The 25,006-nt window shown below is 47.2% G+C and overlaps 2 protein-coding genes across 2 annotated transcripts in view; one reads left to right on the top strand and one right to left on the bottom strand.

The window, feature by feature from the left end:
* LOC137364330 (dynein axonemal heavy chain 6-like) overlaps positions 1–25,006 on the bottom strand; it is a 1,069,890-nt gene that overhangs the window by 1,039,533 nt on the left and 5,351 nt on the right. Inside the window, exon 4 of the mRNA XM_068027612.1 lies at positions 21,583–21,750. Within this exon, the coding sequence (XP_067883713.1) occupies positions 21,583–21,750 (168 nt within the window). The remainder of the gene's footprint in view (positions 1–21,582; positions 21,751–25,006) is intronic.
* Positions 605–3,529, top strand: LOC137364329 (uncharacterized; the record flags this gene model as incomplete). Its single annotated transcript, XM_068027611.1, is given in 1 exon segment — positions 605–3,529. A coding segment is annotated over 1 exon segment (2,925 nt), but the record flags the coding sequence as incomplete, so codon positions are not given.

A 25,006-nucleotide genomic window follows, 5' to 3' on the forward strand; every position in this document is an offset into this window, starting at 1 on the left:
ATTACCATCACTGTCTTCAACACCATCATCACTATCACCATCATCACCATCCTCATCAGCGTCATCATCATCCTCATCAGCATCATCGCCATCATCACCATCACCATTGTCACCATCATCATCATCACCGTCCTGATCACCATCATCATAACCATCATCATCATCACCATCCTGATCACCATCATCATCACCATCATCATCACTGTCCTGATCACCATCACCACCATCACCATCATCATCACCGTCCTCATCACCATCATCACCATCATCACCATCACTGTCCTCATCGCCATCATCATCACCATCGCCATCACCATCATCACCATCATCATCACCGTCACCATCATCATCACCATCACCGTCACCGTCACCATCGCCATCATCATCATCACCGTCCTGATCACCATCATCACCATCACCACCATCACCATCACCACCATCACCATCATCACTATCATCATCATCATCACCAACGTCACCATCACCATCCTCATCACCATCATCACCTTCCTGATCACCATAAGCACCATCACCATCACCGTCTTGATCACCATCATCACCATCGTCAGCGTCGCCTTCACCGTTCTAATTAACATTATCACCATCACTGTCCTCATCAGCATCATCGCCATCATCACCATCGTCACCGTCACCATCCTCATCACCACCGTCTTCATCACCATCATCACTATCACCATCCTCATCAGCATCATCGCCATCATCACCATCGTCACCGTCACCGTCCTCATCAGTGTCATCACCATCATCACTATCGTCACCGTCACCGTCTCATCAGTATCATCATCATCGTCGCCATCACCGTCCTCATCACCATCGTCACCATCACCGTCCTCATCAGTATCATCACCATTATCACCATCGTCACCATCACCGTCCTCATCAGTGTCATCACCATCATTGCCATCGTCACCATCACCGTCCTCATCAGTATCATCACCATCATCACTATCGTCACCGTCACCGTCCTCATCAGTGTCATCACCATCATCACTATCGTCACCGTCACCGTCTCATCAGTATCATCACCATCGTCACCATCACCGTCCTCATCAGTATCATCACCATTATCACCATCGTCACCATCACCATCCTCATCAGTGTCATCACCATCATTGCCATCGTCACCATCACCGTCCTCATCAGTATCATCACCATCATCACTATCGTCACCGTCCTCATCAGTGTCATCACCATCATCACTATCGTCACCGTCACCGTCTCATCAGTATCATCATCATCGTCACCATCACCGTCCTCATCACCATCGTCACCATCACCGTCCTCATCAGTATCATCACCATTATCACCATCGTCACCATCACCATCCTCATCAGTATCATCACCATCATCACTATCGTCACCGTCACCGTCCTCATCAGTATCATCACCATCATCACTATCGTCACCGTCACCGTCCTCATCAGTGTCATCACCATCATCACCATCGTCACCATCACCGTCCTCATCAGTATCATCACCATTATCACCATCGTCACCATCACCATCCTCATCAGTATCATCACCATCATCACTATCGTCACCGTCACCGTCCTCATCAGTGTCATCACCATCATCACTATCGTCACCGTCACCGTCCTCATCAGTGTCATCACCATCATCACTATCGTCACCGTCACCGTCCTCATCAGTGTCATCACCATCATCACCATCGTCACCATCACCGTCCTCATCAGTGTCATCACCATCATCGCCATCGTCACCATCACCGTCCTCATCACCATCGTCACCGTCACCGTCCTCATCAGTGTCATCACCATCATCACTATCGTCACCGTCACCATCAGTGTCATCACCATTGTCACCATCACCGTCCTCATCACCAAAGTCACCGTCACCGTCCTCATCAGTGTCATCACCATCATCACCATCGTCACCATCACCGTCCTCATCAGTGTCATCACCATCATCACCATCACCGTCCTCATCAGTATCATCACCGTCATCACTATCGTCACCATCACCGTCCTCATCAGTGTCATCACCATCATCACCATCACCGTCCTCATCAGTATCATCACCGTCATCACTATCGTCACCGTCACCGTCCTCATCAGTGTCATCACCATCATCACTATCGTCACCGTCACCGTCCTCATCAGTGTCATCACCATCATCACCATCGTCACCATCACCGTCCTCATCAGTGTCATCACCATCATCGCCATCGTCACCATCACCGTCCTCATCACCATCGTCACCGTCACCGTCCTCATCAGTGTCATCACCATCATCACTATCGTCACCGTCACCATCAGTGTCATCACCATTGTCACCATCACCGTCCTCATCACCAAAGTCACCGTCACCGTCCTCATCAGTGTCATCACCATCATCACCATCGTCACCATCACCGTCCTCATCAGTGTCATCACCATCATCACCATCACCGTCCTCATCAGTATCATCACCGTCATCACTATCGTCACCATCACCGTCCTCATCAGTGTCATCACCATCATCACCATCACCGTCCTCATCAGTATCATCACCGTCATCACTATCGTCACCGTCACCGTCCTCATCAGTTTCATCACCATCATCACTATCGTCACCGTCCTCATCAGTGTCGTCACCATCATCACCATCGTCACCATCACCGTCCTCACCATCACCGTCCTCATCAGTATGATCACCATCATTAGTACCGTCACCATCACCGTCCTTATCAGTGTCATCACCATCATCACTATCGTCACCGTCCTCATCAGTGTCATCACCATCATCACCATCGTCACCATCACCGTCCTCATCAGTGTCATCACCATCATCACCATCGTCACCATCACCGTCCTCATCAGAATCATCACCGTCATCACTATTGTCACCGTCACCGTCCTCATCAGTGTCATCACCATCATCAGCATCGTCTCCATCACCGTCCTCATCACCATCGTCACCGTCACCGTCCTCATCAGTGTCATCACCATCATCACCATCGTCACCATCACCGTCCTCATCAGAATCATCACCGTCATCACTATTGTCACCGTCACCGTCCTCATCAGTGTCATCACCATCATCACCATCGTCACCATCACCGTCCTCATCAGAATCATCACCGTCATCACTATTGTCACCGTCACCGTCCTCATCAGTGTCATCACCATCATCACCATCGTCACCATCACCGTCCTCATCACCATCGTCACCATCACCGTCCTCATCAGTATCATTACCATCATCACTATCGTCACCATCATCGTCCTCATCAGTGTCATCACCATCGTCATCATCACCGTCCTCATCACCATCGTCACCGTCACCATCAGTGTCATCACCATCATCACCATCGTCACCATCACCGTCCTCATCACCATCGTCACCGTCACCGTCCTCATCAGTGTCATCACCATCATCACCGTCACCGTCCTCTTCACCATCATCACCATCGTCACCATCAGCATCCTCATCAGTATCATCACCATCCTCCTCACCATCACCATTACTGTCCTCAGAACTGATATTTTGCATCGGTCTTCACAATTGAGGATACAAGTAACATCCCAGTATTAGCTATAAGTTAGGAAATGGAAGGCAGGAAGGAACTCAACAAAATTACAATCACCAGGGAAGTGGTACTGAACCAATTGTTGGAGCTTCAGGCTGACAAATCCCCAGGTCCTGATGGGCTTTATCCTAGGGTCTTAAAAGAAGTGGCTAGTGAGATAGTTGATGTTTTAGTTTTAATTTTCCAAAATTCCCTAGAGTCGGAGAAGGTTCCGCTAGATTGGAAAATAGCGAATGTAACTCCTTTATTCAAAAAGGGATGGAGACAGAAAGCAGGAAACTACAGGTCAGTTAGCTTAACATCTGTCTGAGGTAAAATGTTAGCAGCTATTATTAAAGACATTGTAGCAGGGCATTTAGAAAAATTCAAGGTAATCAGACAGAGTCGACATGGATTTGTGAAAGGGAAATCATGTTTAACCAATTCATTAGAGTTCTTTGAGGGAGTTACATGTGCTGTGGATAAAGGGGAACCGGTGGATGTATTGTACATAGATTTCCAGAAGGCATTTAATAAGATGCTACATCAAAGGTTATTGCAGAAGATAAAAGCTTATGATGTAGGGGGTAGCATATTGGCATGGATAGAAGTTTGGCGAGCTAGCAGGAATCAGAGAGTAGATATAAATGGGTCATTTTCTGGTTGGCAAGATGTAATGAGTGGTGTGCCAAAGGGATCTGTGCTAGGGCACCAACTTTTTACAATTTACATAAATGACTTAGATGAAGGTTCATCAAATGAGGCCATATGGATTGAGCTAAGGAACAAAAAAGGGGAAATTACAGGAGTATTCCCTGTACCCTGTAGAGGAGACCCCCAAACAGTCAGAGGAGATAGAAGAGCGCATATGTAGGCTAATCTCTGAGAAGTGCAAGAACAATAGGGCAGTAATAGTAGGGGATTTTAACTACACCAATACTAACTGGGATAGCTTTAGTGTGAAAGAAATTGAGGGAGCAGAATTCTTGAGGTGCATTCAGGAGAACTTTTTTGCCCAGTATGTAGCAAGCCCAACAAGAGAGGGCACAGTTTTAGACTTAGTTTTAGGAAATGAAGATGGGCAGGTGGAAGGAGTGGCAGTGGGAGAGCATTTTGGTGGTAGTGATCATAATTCAGTCAGTTTTAACATAATTATGGAAAAGGACAGAGAGAGAACAGGAGTTAGAGTTCTCAATGGGAGCAAGGCCAATTTTACTAAACTGAGAAATGATTTAGTGAAAGTGGACTGGAAACAACTACTTGAAGGTAAATCAGTGTCAGAACAGTGGGAGGCATTCAAAGGGGAAATTCAAGGGGTTCAGAGTAAATACGTTCTCACTAAGAAAAAGGGTGAGATGGTCAAATCTAGAGCCCCACGGATGTCAAGGAGCCTACAGGGTAAGGTAAGGCAGAAAAGGAAAGCTTATGTCCAACACCAAGAACTCAATACTACAGAAAGCCGAGAGGAGTATAGAAAGTGGAGGGGTGAAATCAAAAAGGAAATTAGGAAAGCAAAGAGAGTGCCCAAAGATAAAAGCAAAATACTGCGGATGCTGGAAATCTGAAATAAAAACCAGAAATGCTGGAACCACTCAGCAGATCTGGCAGCATCTGTGGAAAGAGAAGCTGAGTTAACGTTTCGGGTCAGTGACCCTTCTTCAGAACTGACAAATATTAGAAATGTCACAGGTTATAAGCAAGTGAGCCGGGGGTGGGGCAAGAGATAACAAAGGAGAAGGTGTAGATTGGACAAGGCTACATAGCTGACCAAGAGGTCATGGAGCAAAGGCAAACAATATGTTAATGGTGTATTGAAAGACAAAGCATAGTACAGATAGGGTGTTAACAGACTAAAGATTGAACAGCAGCAAGTACAAACATGAAAAAACACAGTGGGTAAGCAAATTGAACAAACTACAATGAAATGAAATAAACAAAAGAAAAAAATTGTAAAAAATGTAAAAAATAAAAAATAACTAAAAATAAAAGTATAATGGGGGGCCCGTCATGCTCTGAAATTATTGAACTCAATGTTCAGTCCGACAGTCCCGCTTTCTCCCTGTATCCCTTCATCCCATTAGCCCTAAGAACTATAACTCTTTCTTGAATATATTTAATGATTTGGCCTCAACTGCTTTCTGTGGTAGAGAATTCCACAGGTTCACCACTCTCTGGGTGGAGGTGGTGAAGAAGGCATATGGAATCCTTTCCTTTATTAGCCAATGTATAGAACATAAGAGCAAGGAAGCTATGCTGGAATTGTATAACTCATTGGTTAGGTCACAATTTGAGTATTGTATGCAGTTTTGGTCACCTCATCACAGAAAGGAGGTAATTGCACGACAGAGGGTACAGAAGGGATTTATGAGGATGTTGCCAGGACTGGAAAAATGCAGTTATGAGGAAAGATTGGATAGACTGGGGTTGTTCTCCTTGGAACAGAGAAGGCTGAGGGGGGATCTGATTGAAATGTACAAAATTTTAAGAGGCCTGGATAGAGTGGAGATGAAGGGTCTATTCACCTTAGCAGAGAGGTCAATGACGAGGGGGCATAGATTTAAAGTGATTGGTAGAAAGATTCGAGGGTAGTGCTGACTTGGGTTGCATTAGAGTGTTAAAGTGGAAGTTTGGTGATTGAGGATAATTAAGGGTTAATTTTATCTTAAGTCTAGTCTATCTTTTATTTAGCAGATTAACTGAACAGTTGCTGTTTGGGTTGGAGAAGGTGAGTTCTAGACCAGCTTTAAACAGAGTTCACTCAGGCTCTGCTTGCAGCTGCACCTTGTTAATTCGATAATTGGCTCAAACCAGTTTTCAGGGGCTTCAGTCAGTATAAAAGTGGGCCATCTTACAGTGTTGACCTTGTTTGTACTGGAATGCTGACTTGGGTTGCATTAGAGTGTTAAAGTGGAAGTTTGGTGACTGAGGACGTTCGGTGAGGAGGGAGTGAGGAGCTCCTTTCATTTCCTACCTGTCCTCAGAGTGAGGGGAGCTGAGAGTTTCCAAAGAGCACAGCTGACTGGTGAGTAAGTCCTGGTGGGTATTTTTCAAAGTGGATTGAATTGTAAGTCATTGTTTTAGCAAGACTTAATTGTTTTTTAAAATTTATAATCTATATTATAAAGTTTTAAATTTAAAGGGTTTAGTCATGGCAGGAGAGCTTGAAGCCGTGGTTTGCTCCTCTTGCTGCATGTGGGAATCCGGGAACATTTCCAGTTCCCGGGACCAGCATGTGTGCAGGAAGTATGTCCAGCTGCAGCTCCTGGAAGCTCAGGTTTCAGAGCTGGAACGGCGGCTGGAAACACTGTGGAGCATCCGTGAGTCTGAGAGCATTGTGGATAGCACGTATAGAGAGGTGGTCACACCGCAGCTGAAGGGACTTGAGGAAGGAAGGGAATGGGTGACCAACAGGCAGTCCAAGAGAATCAGGCAGGTAGTTCAGGAGTCCCCTGGGGTTACGCTTGCAAATCGGTATTCCATTTTGGAGGCTGATGAGGCTGGTTCCTCCAGGGAGTGCGGACAGACCAAGATTCTGGCACCACAAGCAGCCTGTCTGCACTGAAAGGGGGAAAGAGAGGAAGAGCAATAGTAATAGGGGATTCTATAGCCAGGGGAACAGATAGGCGCTACTGTGGCTGTCAACGTGACTCCAGGATGGTGTGTTGCCTCCCTGGTGCCAGGGTCTGGGATGTCTCTGAAGGGCATCCTGAAGGGGGAGGGTGATAAGGCAGAGGTCAGGGTACATGTTGGTACCAGTGACATAGGTAGAAAGAGGGATGAGGTCTTGCATCAGGAATTCAGGGAGTTAGGCAGTAGACTAAAAAGCAGGACCCCTCGGGTTGTAATCTCTGGATTACTCCCAGTGCCACGTGCTAGCGAGTATAGAAATAGGAGAATAGCACAGATGAATACGTGGCTTAAGAGTTGGTGCAGGAGGGAGGGTTTTAGATTCCTGGACCACAGGGACCGTTTCTGGGGAAGGTGGGACCTGGACAAGTGGGACGGTCTACATCTGAACCAGAGGGGGAAAAACATCCTTGCTGGCGGGTTTGCGAGTGCTCTTGGGAGGAATTTAAACTAATTTGGCAGGGGGAGGGGATGCAGACTCCTAGCAGAATAGGGACACAGCTAAACACAGGAAAGTGAACAAGTCAGAGGGAATACAGTGGAAGTAAGTTTCAAGGGAGTAAGACCAGGATGGAAGGCCTTGACTTTAATGCCAGGAGTATTGCAGGTAAAACAGATGAGTTAAGGGCAGTGATTGACATGTAGAATTGTGAAAAGTAGCCATCACGGAGACATGGCTGGGGGAGGGGCAGGATTGGCAGCTCAAAATCCCGGGATATAGAATCTTCAGGCGAGACAGAGGAGGGGGTAAAAGAGGAGGGGACATTGCAATATTACTTAAGGAGTTAGTTACTGCAGTAAGGAGAGATGATATCATGGAGAGGGCATCAAATGAAGTTTATGGGTAGAGTTTAGGAATAAACAAGGGACAGCCACATTGCTAGGTGTTCATTATAGACCCCCAGATAGTCAGCGGGAAATTGAGGAGCAAATATGTGCGCAATTTGCAGAGGTGTGTAAAAATAACAGGGGAATTATATTAGGTGATTTCAACTTTCCCAACATTAATTGGGATAGTCATCGTGTTAAGGGCGTAGATGGAGTGGAGTTCTTAAAATGTATACAGGAGAACTTTTTAGCTCAATATGTAGAGGATCCAACAAGGGAGGGTGCAGTGCTGGACCTAATTCTGGGGAATGAAGCCGGACAGGTGGTTGATGTGTTGGTGAGGGAGCATTTTGGTGATAGTGACCACAACATGGTACAATTTAAGCTTGTTATGGAGAAAGAAACAGACAAGTTGCAAAAAAAGGTTTTGGATTGGGGGGAGAGTGAATTTTAGTAAAATAATGCAAGATCTGGCCAAGGTAGACTGGAAAGAGTTAATTGTCGGGAAATCTACAGAAGAGCAGTGGGGGACATTCAAAAAGGAAATGGGGAGGGTACAGGCCCAACATGTTCCCTCTAGGGTAATAGGTAGGAGCAACAAGCCCAGAGAACCATGGATGACCAGAAACATTCAGGGTACGATGAGAAGGAAAAGAGAGGCTTTTAGCAAATACAAGGAGAGCAAATCAATGGATGCATATAACATAGAACAGTACAGCACAGTACAGGCCCCTCGGCCCACGATGTTGTGCCGAACCTTTAACCTACTCTAAGATCAAACTAACTACCGACCCTTCATTCTACTATCATCCATGTACCTATCCAAGAGTCGCTTAAATGTCCCTAATGTATCTGCTTCTACTACCACCGCTGGCAGAGCATTCCACGCACCCACCACTCTGTGTAAAGAACCTACCTCTGACATCTCCCCGAAACCTTCCTCCAATCACCTTAAAATTATGCCCCCTGGTGATAGCCCTTTCCACCCTGGGAAATAGTCTCTGGCTATCCACTCTATCTATGCCTCTCATCATCTGGTACCCCTCTATCTAGTCACCTCTCATCCTTCTTCGCTCCAATGAGAAAAGTCCCAGCTCCCTCAATCTTTCATCTTAGGACATGCCCTCCAGTCCAGGCAGCATCCTGGTAAATCTCCTCTGCACCCTCTCTCAAGCTTCCACATCCTTCCGATAATGAGGCGACCAGAACTGAACACAATATTCCAAGTGTAATCTAACCAGGGATTTATAGAGCTGCAGCATAACCTCGCAGCTCTTAAACTCAATTCCCCTGTTAATGAAAGCCAACACACCATACGCCTTCTTAACAACCCTATCAACTTGGGTGGCAACTTTGAGCGATCTATGGACATGGACCCCAAGATCCCTCTGTTCCTCCACACTACCAAGAACCCTGTCCTGAAGCCTGTATTCCGCATTCAAATTCGACCTTCCAAAATGAATCACTTCACACTTTTCCAGGTTGAACTCCATCTGCCACTTCTCAGCCCAGCTCTGCATCCTGTCAATGTCCCGTTGCAATCTACAACAGCCCTCCACACTATCCACAACTCCAGCAACCTTCGTGTCATCGGCAAACTTGCTAATCCAGCCTTCCACTTCCTCATCCAAGTCATTTATAAAAATCACAAAGAGCAGAGGTCCCAGAACAGATCCCTGCGGAACACCACTGGTCACCGAGCTCCAGGCTAAATACTTTCCATCTACTACAACCCTCTGTCTTCTTTGGGCCAGCCAATTCTGTATCCAGACAGCCAACTTTCCCTGTATCCCATGCCTCCTTACTTTCTGAATGAGTCTCCCATGGGGAACCTTATCAAACGCCTTGCTAAAATCCATATACACCACATCCACTGCTCTTCCTTCATCAATGTGTTTTGTCACATCTTCAAAGAATTCAATAAGGCTTGTGAGGCATGACCTGCCCCTCACAAAGCCATGCTGACTGTCTCTAATCAAACTATGCTTTTCCAAATAATCATAAATCCTGTCTCTCAGAATCCTCTCCAATAATTTGCCCACTAAGGACGTAAGACTGACTGGTCCATAATTCCCAGGGTTATCCCTATTCCCTTTCTTGAGCAAGGGAACAACATTTGCCACCCTCCAATCATCCGGCACTACTGCAGTGGACAGTGAAGATGCAAAGATCATCACCAATGGCGCAGCAATCTCTTTCCTCGCTTCCCGTAACATCCTTGGGTATATCCCGTCTGGTCCCGGGGACCTATCTGTCCTCATATCATTCAAAATTTCCAGCACATCCTCCCTCTTAACCTCAACCTGTTCAAGCATATCAGACTGTTTCATGCTGTCCTCACAAACGACCATTAGTGGAGTACAGAAAGTGTAGGATGGAGCTCAAGAAAGCAATTAGGAGAGCGAAGAGGGGATATGAGAAGCTCTAGCTGGTAAAAGTAGGGAAAATCCCAAGATATTCTATAAGTATATCAATGGGAAGAGGATAACCAGGGAAAGAGTAGGACCCGTTCGGGACCAAGGGGGAAATTTGTGGGTGGAGCCAGAGGACATTGGTAGGGTGTTGAATGAATACTTCACATCTGTCTTCACCCAAGAGAAAGAGGATGTAGGTATGGAACCTAGAGAGACTGTGAGGTTCTTGAGCTAATTGTCAGAGGGAGTGACAAGGTATTGGAGGTTTTGGAAGGCTTAAAAGTGGACAAATCTCCAGGTCCAGACGATTTGTGTCCCAGGATGCTGTGGGAGGTGAGGCTGGAGATTGCAGGGGCTCTGACCCTAATTTTTAATTCCTCTCTGGCCATGGGGAGAGGTGCCAGAGGACTGGAGAACAGCTAATGTGGTTCCACTATTTAAGAAAGGTTGCAGAGATAAGCCAGGGAACTACAGACCAGTGAGTCTCACGTCAGTAGTAGGAAAACTATTGGAGAAAATTCTGAAGGAGAGAATCTGTCTCCACTTGGAGAGGCAAAATTTGATTAGGAATAGTCAGTATGGCTTTGTCAGAGGGAGGTCATGCCGAACAAACGATTGAATGTTTTGAGCATGTGACCAGGTGTGTAGATGAGGGTAGTGCAGTTGATGTAGTTTACATGGATTTCAGCAAAGCCTTTGACAAGGTCCCATATGGGAGACTTATCAAGAAAGCAAATGCACATGGGATACAAGGTAACTTGATAAGGTGGATTCAAAATTGGCTTAGCTGTAGGAGACAGAGAGTGATGACAGACGGCTGTTTTAATGACTGGAAGCCAGTGTCCAGCGGCATACCACAGGGATCTGTGCTGGGTCCCCTATTGTTTGTTATTTATATAAACGACATAGATAACTATGTGGGGGGCAGGATCAGTAAGTTTGCGGATGACACAAAGATTGGCCGAGTGGTTAACAGTGAGGTGGAGTGTCTTGGGTTATGGGAAGATATAGACGGGATGGTCAAATGGGCAGAAAAGTGGCAGATGGAATTTAACGCTGAAAAGTGTGAGGTGATACACTTTGGAGGAGTAATGTGACACAGAAGTATTCAAATGAATGGCCTGACACTGGGAAGTTCGGCGGAACAAAGGGACCTTGGTGTGTTTGTCCATAGATCTCTGAAGGCAGAAGGGCAGGTTAATAGGGTGGTGAAAAAAGCATATGGGACACTTGCCTTTATCAATCGAGGCATAGATTACAAAAGCAGGGAGGTCATGTTGGAGTTGTACAGAACTTTGGTAAGGCCACAGCTGGAGTACTGTGTGCAATTCTGGTCGCCACATTATAGGAAGGATGTGATTGCATTGGAGGGGGAGCAGAGGCGATTCATCAGGATGTTGCCTGGGATGGAACATTTAAGCTATGAAGAGAGGTTGGATAGGCTTGGGTTGTTTTCGCTGGAGCAGAGAAGACTGAGGGGTGACCTGATCGAGGTGTACAAGGTTATGAGGGGCATGGGCAGGGTGGATAGGGAGCAGCTGTTCCCCTTAGTTGAAGGGTCAGTTACGAGGGGTCACAAGTTTAGGGTGAGGGGCGGGAGGTTTAAGGGGGATTTGAGGAAGAACGTTTTTACCCAGAGGGTGGTGACGGTCTGGAATGCCCTGCCTGGGAGGGTGGCAGAGGCGGGTTGCCTCACATCCTTTAAAAAGTACCTGGATGAGCACTTGACATGTCATAACATTCAAGGCTATGGGCCAAGTGCTGGCAAATGGGATTTGGTAGACAGGTCCGGTGTTTTAATGCATCGGTGCAGACTCGATGGGCCGAAGGACCTCTTCTGCACTGTATTATTCTGTGATTCTGTGAGATGAGGAAAAACCTTTTCGCCCAGAGGGGGTGGGGGTCTGAAGCTCACTGCTTGAAAGGGTAGTTGAGGAAGAGACCCTCAACTCATTCAAAAGGAGTCTGGATATGTACCTCAAGTGCTGTAATCTGCAGGGCTACGGACCAAATCATGGAAGGTGGGATTTATTTTTATTCATTCAGGGATGTGGGCATCACTGGCAAAGCCAGCATTTATTGCCCATTCCTAATTGCCCTTGAGAAGGTGGTGGTGAGCTGCCTTGTTGATCCGCTGCAGTCCATGTGGGGTAGGTACACCCACAGTGCTATTAGGAAGGGAGTTCCAGGATTTTGACCCAGCGACAGTGAAGGAACGGCGATATAGTTGCAAGTCAGGATGTAGTGTGGCTTGGAAGGGAACTTGCAGGTGGTGGTGTTCCCATGCATTTGCTGCCCTTGTCCTTCTAGTTGGTAGAGGTCGCGGGTTTGGAAGGTGCTGTCTCAGGAGTTTTGGTGCATTGCTGCAGTGCATCTTGTAGATGATGCACACTACTGCTACTGTGCGTCAGTGGTGGAGGGAGTGAATTTGTAGATGGGGTGCCAATCAAGCGGGCTGCTTTGTCCTGAATGGTGTTGAGCTTCTTGAGTGTTGGAGCTGCACCCATCCAGGCAAGTGGAGAAAATTCCATCACACTCTTGACTTGTGCCTTGTAGAAGGTGGACAGGCTTTGGGGAGTCAGGAGGTGAGTTACTCGCCTCAGGATTCCTAGCCTCAGACCTGCTCATGTCGCCACGGTATTTATTGGCTATTCCAGTTCAGTTTCTGGTCAATGGTAGCCCCTAAGATGTTGATAGTGGGGGATTCAGCGATGGTAATGCCATTGAATGTCAAGGGGAGATGGTTAGATTCTCTCTTGTTGGAGATGGTCATTGCCTGGCACTTGTGCGGCGCAAATGTTATTTGCCACTTATCAGCCCAAGCCTGGATATTGTTCAGGTCTTGCTGCATTTCTACATTGACTGCTTCAGTTTCTGAGGAGTCACGAATGGTGCTGAACATTGTGCAATCATCAGCGAACATCCCCACTTCTGACCTTTTGATTGAAAGTAGGTCATTGGTGAAGCAGCTGAAGATGGTTGGACCTAGGACACTACCCTGAGGAACTCCTGCAGTGATGTCCTGGAGCTCAGATGATTGACCTCCAACAACCACAACCATCTTCCTTTGTGCTAGGTATGACTCCAGCCAGCGGAGGGTTTTCCCCCTGATTCCCATTGACCTCAGTTTTGCTCGGGCTCCTTGATGCCATACTCTGTCAAATGCTGCCTTGATGTCAAGGGCAGTCACTCTCACCTCACCTCTTGAGTTCAGCCCTTTTGTCCACGTTTGAACCAAGGCGGTAATGAGGTCAGGTGCTGAGTGGCCCTGGCAGAACCCAAACTGAGCGTCACTGAGCAGGTTATTGCTGAGCAAGTGCCGCTTGATGGCACTGTTGTTGACACCTTCCATCACTTTACTGATGATTGAGAGTAGGCTGATGGGGCGGTAATTGGCCAGGTTGGACTTGTCCTGCTTTTTGTGTACAGGACAAAGCTGGGCAATTTTCCACATTGCAAGGTAGATGCCAGTGTTATAGCTGTACTGGAACAGCTTGGCTAGGGGAGCGGCAAGTTCTGGAGCACAGGTCTTCAATACTATTGCTGGAATATTGTCAGGGCCCATAGCTTTTGCAGTATCCAGTGCCTTCAGTAGTTTCTTGATATCACGTGGAGTGAATCGAATTGGCTGAAGTCTGGCATCTGTGATGCTGGGGACTTCAGGAGGAGGCCGAGATGGATCATCAACTCGGCACTTCCGGCTGAAGATTGTTGCAAATGCTTCAGCTTTATCTTTCACACTGATGTGCTGGGCTCCCCCATCATTGAGGATGGGGATATTTGTGGAGCCTCCTCCTCCAGTTAATTGTTTAATTGTCCACCACCATTCACGGCTGGATGTGGCAGGACTGCAGAGCTTAGATCTGATCCGTTGGTTATGGGATCGCCTAGCTCTGTCTATCGCATGCTGCTTATGCAGTTTGGCACGCAGATAGTCCTGTGTTGTAGCTTCACCAGGTTGACACCTCATTTTGAGGTATGCCTGGTGCTGCTCCTGGCATGCCCTCCAGCACTCTTCATTGTACCAGGGTTGGCCTCCTGGCTTGATGTTAAAGAGTAGAGTGGGGGATATGCCGGGCCATGAGGTTATAGACTGTGGTTGAGTACAATTCTGCTGCTGCTGATGGCCCACAGCGCCTCATGGATGCCCAGTTTTGCATTACTAGATCTGTTCGAAATCTATCCCATTTAGCACGGTGGTAGTGCCACAGAACACGATGGACAGTATCCTCAATGTGAAGGCGGGACTTTGTCTCCACAAGGACTGTGCGGAGGTCAATCCTACCAATACTGTCATGGACAGAAGCATCTGCAGCAGGCAGATTGGTGAGGACGAGGTCAAGTATGTTTTTCCCTCGTGTTGGTGCCCCCACCACCTGCCACAGACCCAGTCTAGCAGCTATGTCCTTTAGGACTCGGCCAGCTCGGTCAGTAGTGGTGCTACCGAGCCACTCTTGGTGATGGACATTGAAGTCCCCCACCCAGAGTACATTTTGTGCCCTTGCCACCCTCAGTGTTTCCTCCATGTTAAACACCACTGGGAGGAGTACTGAGTCATCAGCTGAGGGAGGGCGGTAGGTGGTAATCAGTAGGAGGTTACTTTGCCCATATTTGACCTGATGCCATGAGACTTCATGGGGTCCGGAGTCGATGTTGAGGACTCCCAAGGCAACTCCCTCCCTACTGTATACCACTTTGCCACCACCTCTGGTGGGTCTGTCCTGCCGGTGGGACAGGACATACCCGGGGATGGTGATGTCTGTGTCTGGGACATTGTCTGTATGGTATGATTCTGTGAGTATGACTGTCAGGCTGTTGCTTGACTAGTCTGTGGGACAGCTCTCCTAACCTTGGCACAAGCCCCCAGATGTTAGTAAGGAGGACTTTTCAGGGTCGACAGGGCTGGGTTTGCTGTTGTCGTTTCCGGTGCCTCGGTCAATGCCGTCCGGTTTCATTCCTTTTTATTGACTTCGTAGCGGTTAGGTACAACTGAGTGGCTTGCTTGGCCATTTCAGAGGGCATGTAAGAGTTAACCACATTGCTGTGGGTCTGGAGTCACATGTAGGCCAGACCAGGTAAGGACAGCAGATTTCCTTCCCTCAAGGACATTAGTGAACCAGATGGGTTTTTACAACAATCGACAATGGTTTCATGGCCATCATTAGAGTAGCTTTTAGTTCCAGATTTATTAATTAAATTCAAATTCCACCTTCTGCTGTGGTGGGATTCAAACCCATGTCCCCAGAGAAATACCCTGGGTCTCTGGGTTACTAGTCCAGTGATAATACCACTATGCCACTGCCTACCCTGCAGGATTAGAATAGGTGGATTGTTTTTTTGGCCGGCACAGACACGATGGGCCAAGTGGCCTCTTTCTGTGCCTTAAACTTTCTATGATTCTATGAAGGGACCGAAGGTATGGTTGCTAAATTTGCTGATGATACAAAGATAGGTAGGAAAGTAACTTGTGCAGAGGACTTAAGGGGGGGGGGGGGGGGTGCTACCAAAGGAGATAGATAGGTTAAGTGAGTGGGCAAAGACCTGGCAAATGGAGTATAATGTGGGAAATTGTTCACTTTGGAAGGAAAAATAAAAAAAGAAGCATATTATCTAAATGGTGAGAGATTGCAGAGCTCTGAGATGCAGAGGGATCTAGGTGTCCTAGTGCATGAATCAAAAAAGGTTAGTATGCAGGTACAGCAGATAATTAGGCAATCCCTAATAGAATGTTATCATTTATCGCAAGGGGAATTGAATACAAAAGTAGGGAGGTTATGCTTCAGCTATACAGGGCATTGGTGAGACCACATCTGGAGTACTGTGTACAGTACTGGTCTCCTTATTTAAGAAAGGATGTAAATGCGTTGGAGGCAGTACAGAGAAGGTTTACTCGACTAATAGCTGGAATGGGCTGGTTGTCTTATGAGGAAAGATTGGACAGGCTGGGTTTGTATCTGCTGGAATTTCGAAGAGTAAGAGGTGACTTGATTGAAACATATAAGTTCCTAAGGGGTCTTGAGAGGGTGGATGTGGAAAGGATGTTTCCCCTTGTGGGAGAATGTAGAACTAGTCAATTACTGCAGTAAGGAGGGATGATATCTTAGGTTCCTCAGATGAGGCCATATGGATACAACTTTAAAAACAAAACGGGGGCAATGACTTTGCTGGGAGTGGATTACAGGCCTCCAAACAGGGAGAGATAGAGGAGTAGATATGTAGGCAAATCTCCGAGGTAAACAATAGGGTAATAGTAGTGAATTTTAACTTCCCCAATATTAACTGGGATAGTCTTAGTGCAAGAGGCTTAAGGGGGGGGGATTCTTAAAAGTGCGTACAGGAGAGCTTTTTGAGCCAGCACGTAGAAAGTCCTACAAGAGAAGGGGCGGCACTGGACCTAATCTGAGGGAATGAAGCCAGACAAGTGGTGGCAGTGTCAGTGGGGGACCATTTCGGGGATAGTGACCATAACTCTAAGATTTAAGGTATTTATGGAAAAGGACAAAGATGGACCAGAAATAAAGGTACTGAATTGGGGGAAGGACAATTTCAATATGATAAAACAGGATCTGGCCAAAGTGGACTGGGAGCAGCTACTTGTACCTTCTCTGTACTGCCTCCAACGCATTTACATCCTTTCCTTAAATAAGGACCAGCACTGTACACAGTGCTCCAGATGTGGTCTCACCAATGCCCTGTACAGCTGAAGCATAACCTCCCTACTTTTGTATTCATTTCATCTTGCCATAAACGATAGCAGTCTATATCAGACCAGTGGGAGTCATTCAAAAAGGAAACAGTGAGAGTTCAGGACCAACATGTTCCCGTAAAGATGAAGGGTAGGACCAATAAGTCCGGGGAATCCTGGATGTCAAGGGATATAGAGGGTTGGATAAGGAAAAAAAGGAGGCTTATGGCAGATTCAGAGGGCTGAAAACAGTGGAGGCCCTAGAGGAGTATAGAAAGTGTAGGAAGGTACTTAAAAAAAAAAGAAGTAATTAGGAGAGCAAAGAGGGGACATGAAAAAACACTGGCGGGCAAGATAATGGAAAATCCCAAGACATTTTATCAGTACATTAAGGGCAAGAGGATAACCAGGGAAAGAGTAGACCCCATTAAGGACCAAAATGGCATTCTGTATGGAACTGAAGGATGTAGATGAGGTTTTACATTATTATGTTTCATCTGTGTTCACTATGGAGAAGGATGATGTACGTGTAGAGATCAGGGAGGGGGATTATGATATACTTGATCAAATTAGCATTGAAAAGGAGGAGGTTTTAGTGGGCTTAAAAGTGGATAAATCCCCAGGCCCAAATGAGATGTATTCCAGGCTGCTATGTGAGGCAAGGGAGGAGATTGCAGGGGTTCTGACACAAATTTTCAGGGGGAGATCAGGTCTGACAAATATAATTGAATTTTTTGATGAGGTGACTAGGTGTGTAGATGAGGGTAAAGCAGTTGATGTAGTCTTCTACATGGACTTCAGTAAGGTTTTGATAAGATCCCGCATGGGAGATTGGTCAAGAAGCTAAGAACCCATGGGATCCAGGGCAATTTGGCAAATTCGATCCTAAATTGGGTTAGTGGCAGGAGGCAGAGGGTGATGGTCGAGGGTTGTTTTTGTGAGTGGAAGCCTGTGACCAGTGATGTACTGCAGGGATCGGTGCTGGTACCCTTGCTGTTTGTAGTGTACATTAATGATTTAGATGAGAATATAGGAGGTATGATCAGTAAGTTTGCAGATGACACGAAAATTGGTGGTGTCGTAAATAGTGAGGAGGAAAGCATTAGATTACAGGACGATATAGATGGACTTGTAAGATGGGCAGAGCAGTGACAAATGGAATTTAATCCTGAGAAGCGTTAGGTGATGCATTTTGGAAGAACTAACAAGTTGAGGGAATACACAATGGGTGGTAGGACCATAGGAAGAAGAGGGTCTGAGGGACCATGCTGTACTTGTCCATAGATCACTGAAGGCAGCAGCACAGGTAGATAAGGAAGGCATATGGGATACCTGCCTTTATTAGCCGAGGCATAGAACATGAGACCAGGGAGGTTATGATGGAGCTGTATAAAACACTAGTTAGGCCACAGCTGGAGTACTGTGTACAGTTCTGGACACCACACTATAGGAAGGATGTGATTGCACTGGAGAGGGTGCAGAGGAGATTCACCAGGATGACGACTGGGCTGGAGCATTTCAGCTTTGAAGAGAGACTGGATAGGCTAGGGTTATATTCCTTAGAGCAGAGAAGACTGAGGGGGGACCTGATTCATGTATACAAAATTATGAGGGGCATAGATAGGTTAGATAGGAAGAAACCTTTTCCCTTAGCAAATGTGTCAATTACCAGGGGGCATAGATTTAAGGTAAGGGGCAGGAGGTTTAGAGGGGATTTGAGGAAAAATGTTTTTCACCCAGAGGGTGGTTGGTATCTGGAACACACTGCTTGAAGGGGTGGTAGAAGCAGGAACCCTCAACATTTAAGAAGTATTCAGATGAGCACTTGAAACACCATAGCATACAAGGCTACAGGCCAAGTGCTGGAAAATGGGATTAGAATAGATAGGCTTGATGGCCGGCACGGACACAGTGGGCCGAAGGGCCTGTTCTTGTGCTGTATAACTCTGACTATGAACTAGGGGTCACTGCTTAAAAATAAGGGGTCACCCATTTAAGAGACAGATGTAGAGAAGTTTTTTCTCTCAGATGGCCATGAGTCTTTGGAATTCTTTTCTGCAAAAGGCGGTGGAAGCAGAGTCTTTGAATATTATTTAGGCAGAGGTAGATAGATTCTTGATAAGCAAGGGGGTGGAAGGTTATTGGGGGTAGGTGGAAATGTGGAGTAATCAGTTCAGCCATGAACTTATTAAATGGTGGAGCAGGCACGAAGGGCTGAGTGGCCTCCTCCTGCTCCTAATTCATATGTTCGTCAGCATCGTCATCGCCGTCACTGCCATTGCCATCATCACTGCCATCACCATCATCGCCATGGTTACTGTCCCCATCACCATCACCGTCTCCATCAGCGTCATCACCATCTCCGTCACCGTCTCCATCAGTGTCACTGCCATCACCATCACCTTGACTGTCACTGCCGTCACTGCCATCACTGTGATCGCCATTGTCACCGTCCCCATCGTGATCACCATGATCACCGTCCCCATCACCACCGTCATCACCGTGATCACCATTGTCACTGTCCCCATCACCATTATCTCTGCCATCACCATCACCATCCACATCAGCGTCATCACCATCTCCGTCACCGTCTCCATCAGTGTCACTGCCATCACCATCACCTTGACTGTCACTGCCGTCACTGCCATCACTGTGATCACCATTGTCACCGTCCCCATCATGATCACCGTCCACATCACCACCGTCATCACCGTGATCACCATTGTCACTGTCCCCATCACCATTATCTCTGCCATCACCGTCACCATCCACATCAGCGTCATCACCATCTCCGTCACCGTCTCCATCAGTGTCACTGCCATCACCATCACCTTGACTGTCACTGCCGTCACTGCCATCACTGTGATCACCATTGTCACCGTCCCCATCGTGATCACCATGCTCACCGTCCCTATCATCACCGTGATCACCATTGTCACCGTCCCCATCACCATTATCTCTGCCATTGCCGTCACCATCATCACCGTCACTGCTGTCACCATCATCACCATCACCATCAACACCGTCACTGTCACTGCCATCACCAGCATCACCATGGTTACTGTCCCCACCATCACCATCACCACCGTGACTGCCATCACCATCACCACCGTGACTGCCATCACCATCACTACCATCAGTGTCATCACCATTATAGCCATCACCGTCACTGCCGTCACCATCATCACCATCACCATCAACACCGCCACTGTGACTGCCATCACCAGCACCACCGTGGTTACTGCCCCCACCATCACCATCCTCATCAGTGTCATCACCATTATCTGTCATCACCATAATAGCCATCATCACCATCAGTGTCACTGCCATCACTGCAATTACCGTCATCACCATTACTGCAAATACCATCATTACTGCCATCACCATCACCTTGACTGCCATCACCATCACCACCGTGACTGCCATCACCATCATCATCATGATCACCATCACCATGGTTACTGTCCCCACCATCATCTGTCACCATCACCATCCACATCAGCGTCATCTCCGTCACCATCTCCATCAGCGTCACTGCCATCACCATCACCATTACTGCCATCACCATCATCACCGTCACTGCTGTCACCATCACCATCACCATGATCACCATTGTCACGTCACTGCCCTCGCCGTCACTGCCCTCGCCGTCACTGCCGTCACCACCATCACCACCCACATCAGCATCACCATCATCTGTCAGCGTCTCCATCAGCGTCATTGCCACCATCATCACCTTGACTGCCATCACCATGATCACCATTATCACAATTACTGCCATCACCATCAGCACCACTGTCACTGCCACCAGTATGGTCACCGTCAACAACCTCATCACCATCGTCACCAGGATCAGCGTCACTGCTATCACCATCGTCAAAACGTGTCGGGTCTAGTCAGTTACTGTCTGTTTGGCAGGGGGGGTGGGGGGCGCGTCTCTGGTCTGGTCACTTGCTGTTGCTGTTGTGGGGAGCCAGTCTCAGGTCCGGACAGTTCCGGTCAGAGTGGGGTTGGGTCTTGGGTCTGGTCAGTTACTGTCAGCGTGGGGTTGGGTAATGGGTCTGGTCAGTTAGTCAGTGTTGGGGGGGTCTCGGGTCAGGTCAGTTACTGTCAGCGTGGGGTTGGGTAACGGGTCTGGTCAGTTACAGTCAGTGTTGGGGGGGTCTCGGGTCTGGTCAGTTACTGTCAGCGTGGGGTTGGGTAACGGGTCTGGTCAGTTACAGTCAGTGTTGGGGGGGTCTCTGGTCAGGTCAGTTACTGTCAGCGTGGGGTTGGGTAATGGGTCTGGTCAGTTAGTCAGTGTTGGGGGGGTCTCGGGTCAGGTCAGTTACTGTCAGCGTGGGGTTGGGTAACGGGTCTGGTCAGTTACAGTCAGTGTTGGGGGGGGTCTCTGGTCAGGTCAGTTACTGTCTGTCGGAGGGTGCTCAAGTCTGGTCAGTTCGTGTCTATGTTGGGGGGAGGGGCGGGTCTCGAGTCTGCTGATTTCTCCCCTGCCTTACTTTCATGCTTGACGAGCTGCGTCTCAAGTGGTAATCCGCCAAAACAGTTTCCAATTTCTTCATATCTAAAATCTGCCTGTAAATTCGGCTGTTGCTCGGGACGTACGTGTCCATGAAGTCTCCGAATAAAAAGCAATCATCAATCAGCTTTGCGGGGCTCCATTTCACCTGTAAATTCAACAACTCTGAGACATCAGGCAATTTAACAGTTAATAACAAGAAGCTCCGTTCAATGTCTCTCCAACATACCGCATTCTTTGAAACTGCTCTTCAACATTATACACTTGATTCAACTCTCTTCAATGTTGGACGTTGTGTTAAACCCCTCTCCAATGTTGGACGTTGTGTTAAACCCCTCTCCAATGTTGGACGTTGTGTTAAACCCCTCTCCAATGTTGGACGTTGTGTTAAACCCCTCTCCAATGTTGGACGTTGTGTTAAACCCCTCTCCAATGTTGGACGTTGTGTTAAACCCCTCTCCAATGTTGGACGTTGTGTTAAACCCCTCTCCAATGTTGGACGTTGTGTTAAACCCCTCTCCAATGTTGGACGTTGTGTTAAACCCCTCTCCAATGTTGGACGTTGTGTTAAACCCCTCTCCAATGTTGGACGTTGTGTTAAACCCCTAAGTCTGCAAGGCTCAAGAAGGTGGCTCAGACCAGCTTCTCAAGGGCAATTTGAGATGGGCAATAAATGCTGGCCGAGCCAGCGACACCCACATCCTATGAACAAATTGAATTGTTAAACCCCTCTCCTGTATGCTATTCCGTTAAACTCCCCCTCCTATGTATTATTCTATATGTTTGGTTAAGCCCCTCTCCTATACATTGTTCTGTCAAACCCTTCTCCTATACGCTATTTGTTTAAACTCCTCCCCTATTTATTCTATTAAGTCCCTCTCCTGTATGTTATTCCATGAAACCCCTCTCCTATATATTCAATTAAACTCCTCTCCTATATGTTATTCAATTAAAACCCTCACCTACATATTGTTCTGTTAATCCCTCCTATAGAAGATATTTTTCTAAAAACCAAGATTTTCTGGTGTTTGGCTGTTTCTGTCTCTTGGTCGGCATAGGTGTCTTTAGGTGGGCTGGAGGAAAATAGGAACAGAAATAGGCCATTCAGCTCCTCAAAGCTGATCAGTAGGAGGAGATGAAACATCAAGGACGACAGCAGAGAGGAGGAGAAGCTGCCACAAGTAGGGAGAAGCGTGAGGTCATAGCCACAATGGGTCTTCAGGGAGCTCTTCCCGTACCTCAGCTTGATGACGTGCAGTGCCTTTTCTTCACACAGGAGGCTGTGAACTAGCTACATCACCTGTTGCAGCCACAATTCCAGCCCGCTCTCGCACCAGTGTATGGACAGTACTGCCTGGGGCAGTCAAGGTCACCGTTGCCCTCAACTTTTATGCCACGTGCTCCTTCCAGGCTGTCACTGGTGACTTGTTTCTCCCACTATGATTTACTTTTCCTGGGTGTACATTATTTCTGTTTATAAATGGTGCAGTGCCAGCATGTTCCTGCTGGTGGGGCTCTTGGCCCATCGATAAGGGACCACAGATGGCTGTTTGAGCCAGATCAATTCCAGTTGCAGAAGACAGTATGAGTAAGGAGGATGGTAAATAATCTAGATGTGAGCAGGAATTTACAAAGGGACACTGCTAGACTAAGGGAGTGGCAGCAACAACAACTTGCCTTTATATAGTGCCTTTAACATAGTAAACACCAAAAGGCATTTTACGGAAGTGTTATCAGACAAAATTTGACCCTGTGCCACATAAGGAGACATTAGGACAGGTGACCACAGCTTGGATAGAACAACTGCAGATAGAGTTCAATGTGGGGGCATGTGAGGTCCTCCATTTTGCATCTGAGAAAGACAAATCTGAAAAAATTGTTAATGATGAGAGACTAGGAGTTGTGGAGCAGAGAAATTTTGAAATCCAAACAAACAAATCACTAAAAACTAATGAACAGGGACAAAAATAATTGAAAAGGCTGAAAGAATATTGACCCTTACCTCAAGGGGGCTGGAATACAAACGGGTGGAAGCTCTGATCAGACCCGCGTCTGGAGTAACTCCATTCAGTTCTGGGCACTGCACTCAGGAAAGATATACTGGCCTTGGAGGGGCGGGGGGGAAGGGGCAGTGTAGATTCACCAGAATGATAACAGGACTAAAAGCATTAAGTTATGAGGACAGGTTGCCTGGACAAGGCTTGTGTTCCCTTGAGTTAGAAGATTAAGGGGTGATCTAATTGAGGTGTTTCAGATGATTAAAGTAACTGATGAAATAGAACAGAGAACAGTACAGCACAGTACAGGCCCTTCAGCCCACGATGTTGTGCTGACCCTTTAACCTACTCTAAGATCAAACTACCAACAGACCCTTCATTCTACTATCATCCATGTACCTATCCAAGAGTCGCTTAAATGTCCCTAATGTATCTGCTTCTACTACCACCGCTGGCAGTGCATTCCATGCACCCACCACTCTGTGTAAAGAACCTACCTCTGACATCTCCCCGAAACCTTCCTCCAATCACCTTAAAATTATGCCCCCTGGTGATAGCCCTTTCCGCCCTGGGAAAAAGTCTCTGGCTCTCCACTCTATCTATGCCTCTCATCATCTTGTACCCCTCTATCAAGTCACCTCTCATCCTTCTTCGCTCCAATGAGAAAAGCCCTAGCTCCCTCAACCTTTCTTCATAAGACATGCCCTCCAGTCCAGGCAGCATCCTGGTAAATCTCCTCTGCACCCTCTCTAAAGCTTTCACATCCTTCCTATAATGAGGCGACCAGAACTGAACATAATATTCCAAGTGTGGTCTAACCAGGGCTTTATAGAGCTGCAGCATAACCTCGTGGCTCTGAAACTCAATCCCCCTGTTAATGAAAGCCAACACCCCAAATGCCTTCTTAACAACCCTATCAACTTGGGTGGCAACTTTGAGGGTTCTATGGATGTGGACCCCAAGATCCCTCTGTTCCGCCACACTGCCAAGAATCCTGTCTTTAAGCCTGTATTCTGTTTTCAAATTCGACCTTCCAAAATGAATCACTTCACACTTTTCCAGGTTGAACTCCATCTGCCACTTCTCAGCCCAGCTCTGCATCCTGTCAATGTCCCGTTGCAACCTACAACAGCCCTCCACACTATCCACAACTCCAGCAACCTTTGTGTCATCGGCAAACTTACTAACCCAGCCTTCCACTTCCTCATCCAAGTCATTTATAAAAATCACAAAGAGCAGAGGTCCCAGAACAGATCCCTGTGGAACACCACTGGTCACCAAGCTCCAGGCTGAATACTTTCCATCTACTACCACCCTCTGTCTTCTATGGGCCAGCCAATTCTGTATCCAGACAGACAAATTTCCCTGTATCCCATGTCTCCTTACTTTCTGAATGAGCCTACCATG

This window comes from Heterodontus francisci, unplaced genomic scaffold, assembly GCF_036365525.1.
Source record: "Heterodontus francisci isolate sHetFra1 unplaced genomic scaffold, sHetFra1.hap1 HAP1_SCAFFOLD_484, whole genome shotgun sequence".
NCBI lineage: Eukaryota > Metazoa > Chordata > Chondrichthyes > Heterodontiformes > Heterodontidae > Heterodontus > Heterodontus francisci.